This window comes from Caretta caretta, chromosome 3, assembly GCF_965140235.1.
Source record: "Caretta caretta isolate rCarCar2 chromosome 3, rCarCar1.hap1, whole genome shotgun sequence".
In the NCBI taxonomy this organism is placed as follows: Eukaryota; Metazoa; Chordata; order Testudines; family Cheloniidae; genus Caretta; species Caretta caretta.
The window spans coordinates 145,744,748-145,757,154 of record NC_134208.1 but is presented as its reverse complement, the minus strand read 5'-3'; the positions used below and the strand labels follow the sequence as shown (position 1 = coordinate 145,757,154).

Sequence of the window (12,407 nt, the reverse complement as noted above, 5' to 3'; positions counted from 1 at the left end):
AGTCACCACGTGAAGCTACAGCTGTGGACTTTTAGTTGAGTCCAATTCACTCATTTACATATCTGAAATAATCTCCTTGTAAATTCTTAGGATGTGTTGGAAAATAAATGTTATGACAAAGTAAAATTGCATAGACAGCTGTCAAGAACCACAACGTTTTCCATCCCAGCTCAGAGAACTTTTAAGAAAGTACTTCATGCAGGTTTGATTGCAACACAATATCCCTGAGCTGACTCTTTGGCCGAATTTAGGACTGCTTTGTTAAGTAGCATGTAATATAGCAATGTCCTAAGTGCTATGACACCAAATGTGAGTATGAGGATAAGTATATACAAAAAGTGTTGATCTAAAGTGAGCTAAAACAAAGGGAAGACAAGCAATTGAGAAGTACTAGTATTAAAGTAATTGTACGTTATATACTTCTGAAAAAGGAGCAGCAATTCCATCATCATGCAAAACATTGAGAGTCAAGGCAACCAAGAACACCTTAAGATTTTTCCTCTTTATTTAGGATATTTAAAGTCCCAACATTTTTTCATCTATCACTATAAATATAATATAATTTTGAACAACTTGCTTTTCCACAACTCTAAGCATTTGTGAAGCTGCACAAAGGTCAAAAGAGGACACAAACAATTTGTGTTAGTTTTGTCCTTGTCAACGGTGAAATGCACTTTTTAAAAAGACACTTAACACAAAGACAGACAATATCAGTCTCATCCATTTTCAAATTGAGGTGTCTTGAGAGTCAAACTGGATAAACCACATCTTCCTTAAACTCCACAGTGCTAATATTATCTTTAAGACTTTTAAAAAAAAAATCACTCCTGTTCTTTTTGGAAGTTAAAGGCAGTTAGTCCCTGAAACCACTTACGTTGTTTTACGGATCAAGTATCATCATCTAGTGATAGGCCCTAGTGAAAGATACACAATAAGGAATTACAAGTTGAAAATTTCTAAAAAATCAAGCGCTTACCTTCAATCCTTTTTAAAGCTGACAGGCAAGTATCCTGGCTTGGAAACTCAAATGGATTACTACAAGTGCGAATGGTGTCACATTCACATTTCCCATTGATTATGTTGCAACCGGTTACAAGGTTTTCATTGCAAGGTTCAAATCCAAGCAGCTGATCATCATCCCAATTTTCATCTGAAAAAACAAAATGAAGTCACTATGTTTACTGTATTTCCACTTAACTGCCTTAAAGCTGCCCACAAAGGTGCCAACATTAGGCGCACTCAACAAGCTTTGTTTTTTTCCTATTTAAAAAAATTAAGTGCTATTATAAACTGGATATGTTTTATATGCCACTTTTGTATATATAAAGTATGAGGGCCACATGCAGCAATTTTATTCATTCAGAAATATTAATCCAGACAATATGAATGCTGAATACTAGATTGTTACATTTCCCTTTTCTGATATTAGTATTAATACTGAGGAAATAATTTGCATGTAGTAAGATCAAGTGCATGGGAAAAACGCAAAAAAGCAGCACTCTCACTTGTGCAAACTGCGATACCTTTAGCAAACTACTTGAAATTAGAATGATTTGCTGGAGAGAATCTGAATAATCAGGATTATACAGGGAAGAGGTAAAATTGCTTTACTGAGTGAGATAATGAGGAGACATTGGAAATTAACAGAAGTTATAGGACCTACTGCACGCTATATGTAGTCATTCTGTGGAATTAACTTCTGCAAGAGGTCTGAGTCAAATACTATAGTGAATTTGAGAGAGGTCTGATAACAACAGTGGCCTTGCAAGCACCCATCATTATACTAGGAAAAACTGCTCTACTGTCTCACAGGCTCTTCGCTGCCAACTGCTAAGGAGCTTCTCTTAGTGATAAGACTGTACTTTTGAAAAAAAGAAGATTAAGTTCCATCTACAGTCACTGAAGTTCTCATAGCTATGGTGTAAGATACTATCATTAACTAAATGTGGCTAGGGAGAATTACATCTCCTTCCTGAATACTATAATGATCAACATGTGCCATAAAGCACAAATGCCCCAGAAGCCCCCCACAGGAGAACTATACAACAGCCTTAGTACACTATGCACAATTGTTGCACAGGTAGTGAGAGATTAAACAGAAAAAAAAAATCACATTAGTCACTGCCAAATGTGGGACGCTGGACTAGAGGGGACAGTGTTTGATTCAGCCTGGCAAATCCTCTGTTGCTAGGAAACAGTCTGAAGTTGTTAACAATCAAATCCTATTAATGACACAAAAAAGGATTCATGAAAATCTTATTTTACCAATGCACCCAAAGAGCAAAACTAGCATCCTTTGCTTTGCAGGGCCAGTGCCGTTTCCAATAAAGTTGAAGTTAGTTTTAAAGATCATGGCAAACTGTAGTTGCTTTAAAAGGCATAATGAGACTAGGCAGCAGGACAAGGAAGTGCAAGCGAGTTTCAAACATCATGGAAAATAAAACTTTCTTCCCTTAAAGAGATTACTCACCAGTAACTCTGAGCAAGAGTCACTTCTGAACTAACTGGATATTAGAGCATGATGATAAAGCCAAAGAGTAGTGTCTGGTGAAAGTGTGCACTGAATTCTAGATTACTTCTTCACATATCTCCACCAGAGGAACATGTTTAATGTATACCACTGATGGTGCTGCTGTGGGTATTTAAACCAGGAGGTACTGGTTTCCTAGCTAAGATGTAACATCGCATCCAGCAGGGAAGTGTCCAGAAATGTGTTTTCACAGGTATATGTCCCTATGATACAAACTGCCTGCTTGAATTTCTAAAGGGGTTGGTCTTTTCCAGATATGAATGGAGTATTCTTTTCACATCTATTATATGGAGATATGTTTCCCCAGAATGTGAAAGGTCTCAGGAAGAACACAGGAAAATGCACTGGACAGGTGAAAATCTGAGGCCACCTTAGGCCGGGATGAGGCATCACTGGTCAGTGTCTTTAGAGACCACAGTACAAAAGTGGCACGGTCATCAACGTATTAAACTCACTTGCCCTCTTAGTAGATGTAATCACTTTGAGGAAGTCTGATTTGATCAATAAATTCTCTAGAAAAGCTTAAATGAGATGGCTCATAAGGAGGGTTTATTAGCTTTGTTAGGACAAGATTTAGCTTCAATGATAGTGGGGGAGAGGAGAAGGGGAAGGAGAAGACATTTACCATGCTGTTGAGGAGCCTGAGGACTATAGGGTGAGAAGGCATACACATTTTAAGGACAAACCTAATGAGCTCCTATTCTTACAAGGTGGACTTTTAAGGAAGCCATACCTAAACCCAAAAAACTAAGGTTTAGATGAGACTCCAGGACTGCAGTGATCCTAGCCTAATATTGAGTTAGTCCTTTACTAGTGACCCAGATGGTGAACCACAGCCTTTTCTCTTTATAGCAACTCAGGCTGGAACCTTTCCTGGATTGCAGTCGGATGGCTTGGACGCTGAGGGGTGGGGGGAATCCACATTAGTCAAAAGGTCATTCTCCATGTTGCAAGGTGGAACGTCTCTAGGCTGGATACAGAATCCCCCCTTGCTGTTGAGACAAGATGCCCAAAGAGGCAGCAGGTAATGTGGCTTTCTGGCCAGCTGCAGAATACACAGGGCACCAGTACTCGTGAGACAACTTTAAAGTTATTAATACATCTCTGCCCAACATGATCTTTATGACCTTGGGTATCTGGGAGACAAGGTATACAGACAGTGTTGGCTACTGGCCGTAAAACATATGCAGGAGGAAGCTTTTGCCCCCTCTGCACTTGGCATTTGGTGTTTTGTTTGGAGGCAAAGATCTCTATTACTGTGACTGAATAGACTACAATGGAAGTACTCTGAACTGGTAATGTTTTGTCGTCATGCAAAAGCTCAGGCACTTGATGAGACTGTCATGAAAGGAAGCATGTCCTTTAAGTTGAGAGCCACATAACAGTCTCCTTGGGATAAAAGAAGGATAAGGCCTCCTAGGTTGTGCATCTTGAATGCTCATATGTGCCTGCTGATGTTTCTGAGGTTGAGGACAGATTTCAGATAACTGCTCTTCCAGTGTTACTAGAAAGGCCTGTAGGTCAAGAAGAGAGTCATAGAGAAGGCTTTATAGGGAGATGGTTTTTTGTTTGAGACTGGGTTAGAAAGGAGGGAATGAAGAGAGGGTGATTGGAGATATGGTGCAATTGGTATAGGGCTCTCAACCATACCCTCAAAATTGCTGCTTGGAGTAAGATACCGTGAGGAATCCTACTTCTGTACTGCCAAGGATGTTTGCCAGCAGAAGGTGTAGAAGATGCCTATGAAACTCCATCCCTTGACGTTGTAAGGGAGACTGCTCCTGAAGGTATAACACTGATAGAAGAGAGGCTTCTTCTTCAACTCGGAGGAAGTTAATTCCAGAGGGTGGACAGCAGCCTAAATATTCTACAGCGCCTTGTCACTAGGGAAGCCGCTACCCTCCAACGGGAGGTCTGATTTTCTCCTAGGATTCCAGTGATCTGTCAGCACGAGGTAAGGGATCAGCATCAAGGGAGGGCATGGTCCCTGGCACAGTGCTCTGTACTAGAGATGATTTTGTGGCTTCCAAAAGAGTCTTCATGGAGCTCTGTATGTAGAGTCACAAGCAGCTGGAGTGAGCCCTGGCATGGCTCCAGACTCCAGAAGGATACCAAGTCAGGAAAGGAGTGCAATGCCCCAAAGGCTATTCAGAGGATCCTGCAAGCTTTTCTCCAAAGAAACTGAAGGCACTCCAAGGTGGCTCTGGAGTGGAACCTGAGGAACAGTTACAGTGCAGAATCAGGTAGCAGAAGAATCATGCAGCAGAGCAACTAGCACCATCGACAGTGCTAGACCCCAACTCAGAACACAGACTGAAGTGCTATCAGAATCTGAACAAGTGAGAGCGTGTCATACTGAGTGTGTGTGGCACACTGTATATCAGGCTACCGGTGGCAACAACATAAGTATTACCAAACATGGACAGGTATGCCCATCTCCACAAAAGTTATTTTCACACTACTGCTGGTCCTGGAAAGTAGGCAGTGCTCAGCAATTCACACGTACTATATAGAAACCCACTGAGCTATTCCCTCAGTTTATTTCCATCAAATGCTTGAATTAAGGGGGACAGACTTCAGAAGAACCACTGCATTATTGACTTTTACTCAGACCAAGTAACTAAGACTTTGATACATCATTGATGATTTTCTGAAAATTGGTACTTCATTCTCAGGGCTTATCTAGATCTGAAATACAATTTGGATTGAAGTAGTGTGTGAATTTAAAGCAGAACATCTATTCCAGAACAGTTCCATGTGGAGATGAACACTAGCTCCTAGAAGTACAGCCTCAGGAAAGTGTTACATGATGGTGAAATGTCTCTTTCCTGACCTCTTCACAATATAAAAGCAGGTAATAAGGTACTTTATTGAACACCATTGTAGCATTTGTTCTAATTATAGTATAGGAAATGTCTGGATTACGCTACCCTGCATTACAAGAGTTAGATACACTTGTTTCTAGAGACAAAAAGTGTGATTGTGTTAGATACTAACCTGAAGCTCCATCTTTGCTTTAAAAAGGCACACATGCATGTAATGTACAAGTGATGAGAAAGTAACTATGTCAGGGAAGAATATACTGCTGCTGAAAGGACAGTGAAATGTTACACAGTATGAAAATATTTGACTCAAAGTTGGTGCACTAAGACTAAAGAAAAGCTTTACTACACTGATACTAACCTTCCTGCCCCTCCATTCTCCTCCTCCCGTCACCAAACCTTTTTCCTGTACTTTGTTTTCCTCTTTTTCCTGCATACTATTTCAGGCACTCCTTACTCCCACTGAATCTCTTTTTACATCCCAGCCTCTTTCCTTCTCAGACAATATCCTTGTGAACATACACTACTGCTACATAGCCGGCATCGTATTTTTCCACACTCAATCTCTATCAAGCTAACAAAAGAAAAATGTACGTGTGTGCGCGCATGCGACTACAAATAAGCGTCCAGGTTGAAAGATCAACTTTGCACCCTCCTTAATATACTTTATCTTTAGATAAAAGATGTACGGGAGTTTCCAGTGTATTGTGAAAACGTTAGCAAACACTGTAGCTGAAGTTGTACTTCTGAAATGGTCACCTTCGAGTTGACTTTTAGGTGACTGAAGGTGGATTTCTGGGGGAGAGCAAGAGAAGAGAAGCAGCATGCAGGGAGTTGAAAAAAAAAAGTGTGATTCTGTGATTTGAGCATAAAAAAAGGGGGGGGTATTTTAAATGAAGTCTTGTGACTTATTTTCTCATCTGACCCCTCAGTTCCACAGCTGAAAGAGCCTAGGGATGGAATAAGAAAGTGGCATAAAAATAGCCTTCACTGAGGGAGCCTTGTCCTGTTCCAGAGGAAGTAGATTTTTGAAGGCTTAGAACAGTCAAATCAAAACTAAGTTTCAGACCAGCCATTAAATATTCCTAAACTTGCGAAGTGCAGCCCTAAGGAAAAATGTGCTGCACATGAATGGAATAAATACAGCTGTGCACTGGAATAGCCAATAGTTTGCTATGAATCATTGAAAACACTTGGGACTGACAGAAGGGATCCTGCAGAAGTTCTAAAGTTAAGTGGGTTGAAGGAATGGCAACTGCAGACAGCTCTTTGGCTTCTGGCTCTACAGGAGGACGACACCCTGGAAAGGAAAGTCAAATGGGGAAGAGGTGTAGAATTTACTATCCACCTTTTAAGTAGATGCGTGGCCAGTGCCAAACCTAGAGAAGTCACAAAAGATAGGGCTATTCATGAAGGAAGCTTGTGCTTCTAGACTGGATGTAGTCCCCGAGCAGCACACCTCCACTGAAGTCACGAACCTGAGATTAGAGCCAGTCATTAATTTTTCAATAAAGTGTTCGTTGAAAAATGCTGACTTGTTGAAACAAACTTTCTGCAGGAAAGCATCTAGTTTTGACAAGAAAAAAACCACCACACACACACACTTACACTTTAGTCAGGTATGTTTGCCAGATCCAAGATGAAATTTCTGGCCAAAACCAGAGAGATCCATCCACCCTAGAATAGTCAAGAATTCATTGGTTGAGTAACTCACCTGGTATGTTGAACCCCAGATTCAAGTCCCTGTTCTGCCTGATTTGGAGCAGAGTCTTGAACCTGGGTGTGACGTTGCACTCCATAATGCTGTATAGAAATATGCTTATGAGTGTAAATATGACATAACTGTTTTATGCTATATATATATGCCATGTAACATATCTGAAAAGGTTATATTCTACTGCATGTATTCATCTTATTCATATGCATGTATCATTTTTATATCTGAAGTTATGAGCATTGGCTCTATGCTTGTATTTAAAGTGTTTGCTGTAGAAGCACCTAAGGCAGATTTGGTCAACATAGCGTGAAGCAATTATTCAAGTAAATGGAAGTACTTGGCTAACAATGAACCTTGATAGACGCCAATCCACATCTGAACTTTCCTGGGAACATTCGGGCTAACATGTGGGCAATGGCGTCGACCTGCAGAGCACCAAGTCATGCATGGACATGTGACTTGCCCATGTCACTCCAAAACTCCATCTTGTAGCTGTAATTCCACACAGGGGGAAAAGAGATGTTTCCACCCACAAAAGAGACTAAACCAGCCCCTAGAAACCCCTCTATTTTGTCTTCAGCTGGCCCAAGAGAGAGCATCTCCACCCCAAAGAGATGCCTGAAAGAAACTGTAACGAAGGACATAACTACAGGGGTGTGAGTGATTGCTGGACCCAGGAAGTTTAGGAGGAAGTCTAGTCTGTAAAAGAAGCTTATTGGAACATCTGAGGGTGAGATTTACCTGCATTTAGTTTCTTACTGTAGTAGACTTAGACTTGCATGTTTGTTTTATTTTGCTTGGTAATTTACTTAGTTCTGTCTGCCATTACTTGGAACTACTTAAATCCTATTTTTTATATTTAATGAAATCACTTTTTACTTATTAACCAACCCAGAGCAAGTATTAATACCTGGGGTAGCAAACAGCTGTGCATCTCTCTCTCTCTCTCTATATATATATATATATCAGTGTTATAGAGGGCGAACAATTTATGAGTTTACCCTGTATAAGCTTTATACAGAGTAAAACGGATTTATTCAGGGTTTGGATCCCATTGGGAACTGGGTATCTGGGTGCTGGAGACAGGAGCACTTCTTAAGCTGTTTTCAGTTAAGCCTGCAGCTTTTGCGGGGGGGGGGAAATGTGGTTCAGACCAGCGTCTGTGTCTGTAGCAGACTAGAGTGTCTGGCATAACCAGGCAAGGTACTAAAGTCCCAAGCTGCCAGGGAAAACGGGCTCAAGTGGCAGTCCCAAGGGGGTTTCTATGACCCAACCCGTCACGCTGGGCCTCCCACATTTCCAGTTAGTGCCTTAAGCACCAGACTAGAGGGTCATTTTTTCCTGTTAGAGTTGTTTGGATTATTGGCTGGGGCAAGAGCTGGGTGTCACAAAAATTTCAAGAGATAAGCAGAGTGATAAGCAGAGTGTATGTTGGTGTATCTGCTGAGGCTCTTTTCCTTCTGTTCAGGAAAGTGATGGGTTGCCAAAGGCAGAAGATTCTGCAGCAGTTCAAAGAAGTGGATCAAAAAGGCAGGATATCTGGAGTCCTGAAAGGAGAATGGTATTTGATGAGCTGAGGAACTGCATTGAAACCCACCAAGTGTTAGGGCCAACAGAGCTGAACTAAAGCACTAGTTGACTCAGCTGTGGTGCACATGGCACTTGCTACCAGGGGCTGTGTCAAGATAAGGGCCAGTAACACCGCACTGCAGAGGCCCCAGGAAAGATTACTACAATTTGTTGTTTGCAGTGTTGTTGTAGTTGTGTCTTCTGAAGTTTCCATGGTATGCATCCGATGAAGTGAGCTGTAGCTCACGAAAGCTCATGCTCAAATAAATTGGTTAGTCTCTAAGGTGCCACAAGTCCTCCTTTTCTTTTTAGAGAAGCAAGGTGGGTGATGTAATCTCTTTTATTGGACCAACTTCTGTTGGCGAAAGATCCAAGCTTACACATAGCTCTTCTTCACATCTGGGAAATGAAGTGTTACTGTCACAGCTAAATACAAGGTGGAACAGATTGTTCAGCAGAGTTTTTACTCAAGACAGACTCTTCTCTAGAATTATTACCTAGGTCCCACCTCTTCATACCTATAAAAGAGCACCAGATGCCACTCGGGATAGGTCTACACAGCACTTTGGAGACCACAAAAGCAAGCCTCCCACATTGGGTGAACAGACTTTGGCAAAAAGAGCAGCGTAGACAGTGCTTCAAAGATGCAGCTTGGTTGGAGCTCAGGTTCTGAAGTCTAGCAAATCTGTTGACCTGGGTTGGGAGGCTCACGCTCAGTCTCCAAAATGCTGTGTAGATATAGCCTCATTCTTTCCTTCTCATTCCTAGACTGCTGCTCTGTAAGTGAATGTCTGATGACAGCCCGGAAGAGCTTACTTATGCATCCTATTCTAGCAGGGCCTACTTCCAGGCCCTGTCAGCTTGTGCTGCCTCCTCTGGGACCCCTGCAGTCACCCTCAACAGGGAGTGAGGGTGACTGTGCCTGACAGAACGCCTTTCTGCTGGGGCTTGTCACTGGGCAAGCACACCTGTCACCCTGGGGGTGCGACAAGGGCGGTAGTCCCACTGTTAAGTCAATATGGCTACCTTCAGCCTCAGGGCTGCATGGCCCAATGACTGACATCAATAGGACTCCCCTTGTCTGCAGGGAAGCGCAGCCTAATGGCCAGAGTCAATAGGACTTCCCTCAGATGCAGGGAAGCACGGCCTCATCTGATAGCCAGAGTCAACAGGAGGGCGTTTGGTGGGCCGCCCCCAAAAAGGGGTGGCCGGGATGGGGGATCCAGGCCCTCCTTGCTCCACTAGGTCCCAGCCCAGAGCCCTGGTAGTGGCAAATGGGTTCGCCACCAAGTCGGCAGGGAATCCGCCCACAACACGCCGACTGCTGCAGGGACACTGAACATAAGAATGGGCATACTGGGTCAGACCAAAGGTCCAACCAGCCCAGTATCCTGTCTACCGACAGTGGCCAATGCCAGGTGCCTCAGAGGGAGTGAACCTAACAGGTAATGATCTATCTCCTGCCATCCATCTCCACCCTCTGACAAACAGAGACTAGGGACACCATTCCTTACCCATCCTGGCTAATAGCCATTAATGGACTTAACCTCCAGGAATTTATCCAGTTCTCTTTTAAACCCTGTTATAGTCCTAGCCTTCACAACCTCCTGGGCAAGGAGTTCCACAGGTTGACTGTGCACTGAGTAAAGAAGAACTTCCTTTTATTTGTTTTAAACCTGCTACCCATTAATTTCATTTGGTGGCCCCTAGTTCTTATGTTATGGGAACAAGTAAATAACTTTTCCTTATTCACTTTCTCCACACCACTCATGATCATATCCCCCCTTAGTCTCCTCTTTTCCAAGTTGAAAAGTCCTAGCCCCTTTAATCTCGCCTCATATGGGACCCGTTCCAAACCCCTAATCATTTTAGTTGCCCTTTTCTGAACCTTTTCTAATGTCAGTATATCTTTTTTGATATGAGGGGACCACATCTGTATGCAGTATTCAAGATGTGGGCGTACCATGGATTTATAGAAGGGCAATAAGATATTCTCAGTCTTATTCTCTATCCTTTTTTTAAATGATTCCTAACATCCCATTTGCTTTTTTGACAGCTGCTGCACACTGCATGGATGTCTTCAGAGAACTATCCACGATGACTCCAAGATCTTTCTCCTGATGAGTTGTAGCTAAGTTAGCCCCCCATCATATTGTAAGTACAATTGGGGTTATTTTTTCCCAATGTGCATTACTTTACATTTATCCACATTAAATTTCATTTGTCATTTTGTTGCCCAATCACTTAGTTTTGTGAGATCTTTTTGAAATTCTTCACAGACTAGCTAGTCCCTCCCCGAGCTACTTCCTACCGTGACTCCTGCAGTTGAAGTCGGGGTGTCTTCGGAGTCTTTGGGCTCCTTGGGCGGTGACTGCAAGCTCCTTGGGGGGGTCCGCAGGTACTGGGCACTTGCCTAGGCCTCGGCATCTCCTGCTCCAGCAGTCCAGGATCCTGGCTGCTCCTTGGGAGGAGACAACGAGGTACGTCCTTCGTCCTCACCAGTCAGCCCAGACTGAGGTAGGCTGCTCCCTTTTATACTGCAGCTGCAGTTGGAGCATGCCCAACAGGATCAAGGGGCCATGGTTTCCTCTCCTAAGAGTGCTGCCTTAAACCCTTCTGCTCCAGTGCAGGGGAAGTACACCCCCCGTCACAGGGCTGGACTCCCCACAGAAGTCAACCCTAGCACTGTCCTCAAGCATCTGACAGATCTATGCAAAGCCAAGCCTATTAGCCCTTATATAGTATTGCAATTCGGAGGGGGGGAGGGGTCTTCGTATTTGTTATTTCTTAATGACTCCAGGAGTTGGGGCTTCATGTGATAATCTCTACTTGCCTATTTTTTTTTAAATAAAGTTTCTAATCCCCATGGTTTCAGAGAAAAGCTTGGAAATGTGACCCTTGAAAGCTCAAAAGCCAGAGTCAGAGAAAGAGCCCAAAATTATTATTTTTTGTTTACAGCTCATGATTTAAACCAATTTATTTTTTGACTATGTGGGGTTGGCAGCACTACATTATGCCAGTCCTTCACTGGACAGTCCAAGTAAGAGAACCTTTTCCAGTGTTCCATTATGCAAATGAGACCCCTCACTTATACTAGAGGGGAGCATGGAATGCACATGGCTTGGAATTTCAACTGCCCTAATAATTTTTCTTGCTTACTCTAACTCCAGGAAAATTGATGTATGGGGCGATGAAACTGTAAGAAGGAGTGGAGCTTTTCCAGCAGTTTTCCAAGCCAGGCTCAAACTCTAAAGTCACTTACAGATTAGAAAGAGGATTGATTCTGAGATTTCTAAGGGTCTAGAGGAATCTGTTAGGAAAAAAGTTACCAATTTGTAAACATAATTTGAATCTGCTCAAGGTGGATAAAAATCACTGATTTTTTTTTTTATTTAAAAATCAGATTTTTTGATAATGCTTTTTGAGGGGAAAAACCTATCTAAAGATACATTATAGCTCAAAGATATAGCTCAAAGATATCTCATCATGGAATAGGTATTATAAATTTTAATTCTACAGTATGAGACAATATATGCATGTAATGTTTAAGAAAAGTTTTGTAAATGAGTTCCAATAGTTCATGGATTAGGGACCTAATCTTATGGGGGCTTCTGTATAGATTTAGGTTAAATCTATCTACCCACCCAATGGGACTCAGTGCTAAGTCTAGAAGATATCATCAGAGATGCTTAGTTTTGCAGTTCTCAAACTGTGGATTCGCGTCTCCAGACATAACATGCTGGTTAACAAAAATGTTTTAAAATAAATT

At 42.3% G+C, this 12,407-nt stretch overlaps 1 protein-coding gene across 7 annotated transcripts in view; it reads right to left on the bottom strand.

Annotated features, from left to right (window-relative positions):
- The window catches only part of CRIM1 (cysteine rich transmembrane BMP regulator 1), a 307,580-nt gene that overhangs the window by 283,413 nt on the left and 11,760 nt on the right, over window positions 1–12,407 (bottom strand). For all 7 annotated transcript variants that reach the window (XM_075126992.1, XM_075126987.1, XM_048843698.2 and 4 more), the window contains exon 2: window positions 977–1,150. In XM_075126992.1, coding sequence (XP_074983093.1) covers window positions 977–1,150 — 174 coding nt within the window. The remainder of the gene's footprint in view (window positions 1–976; window positions 1,151–12,407) is intronic.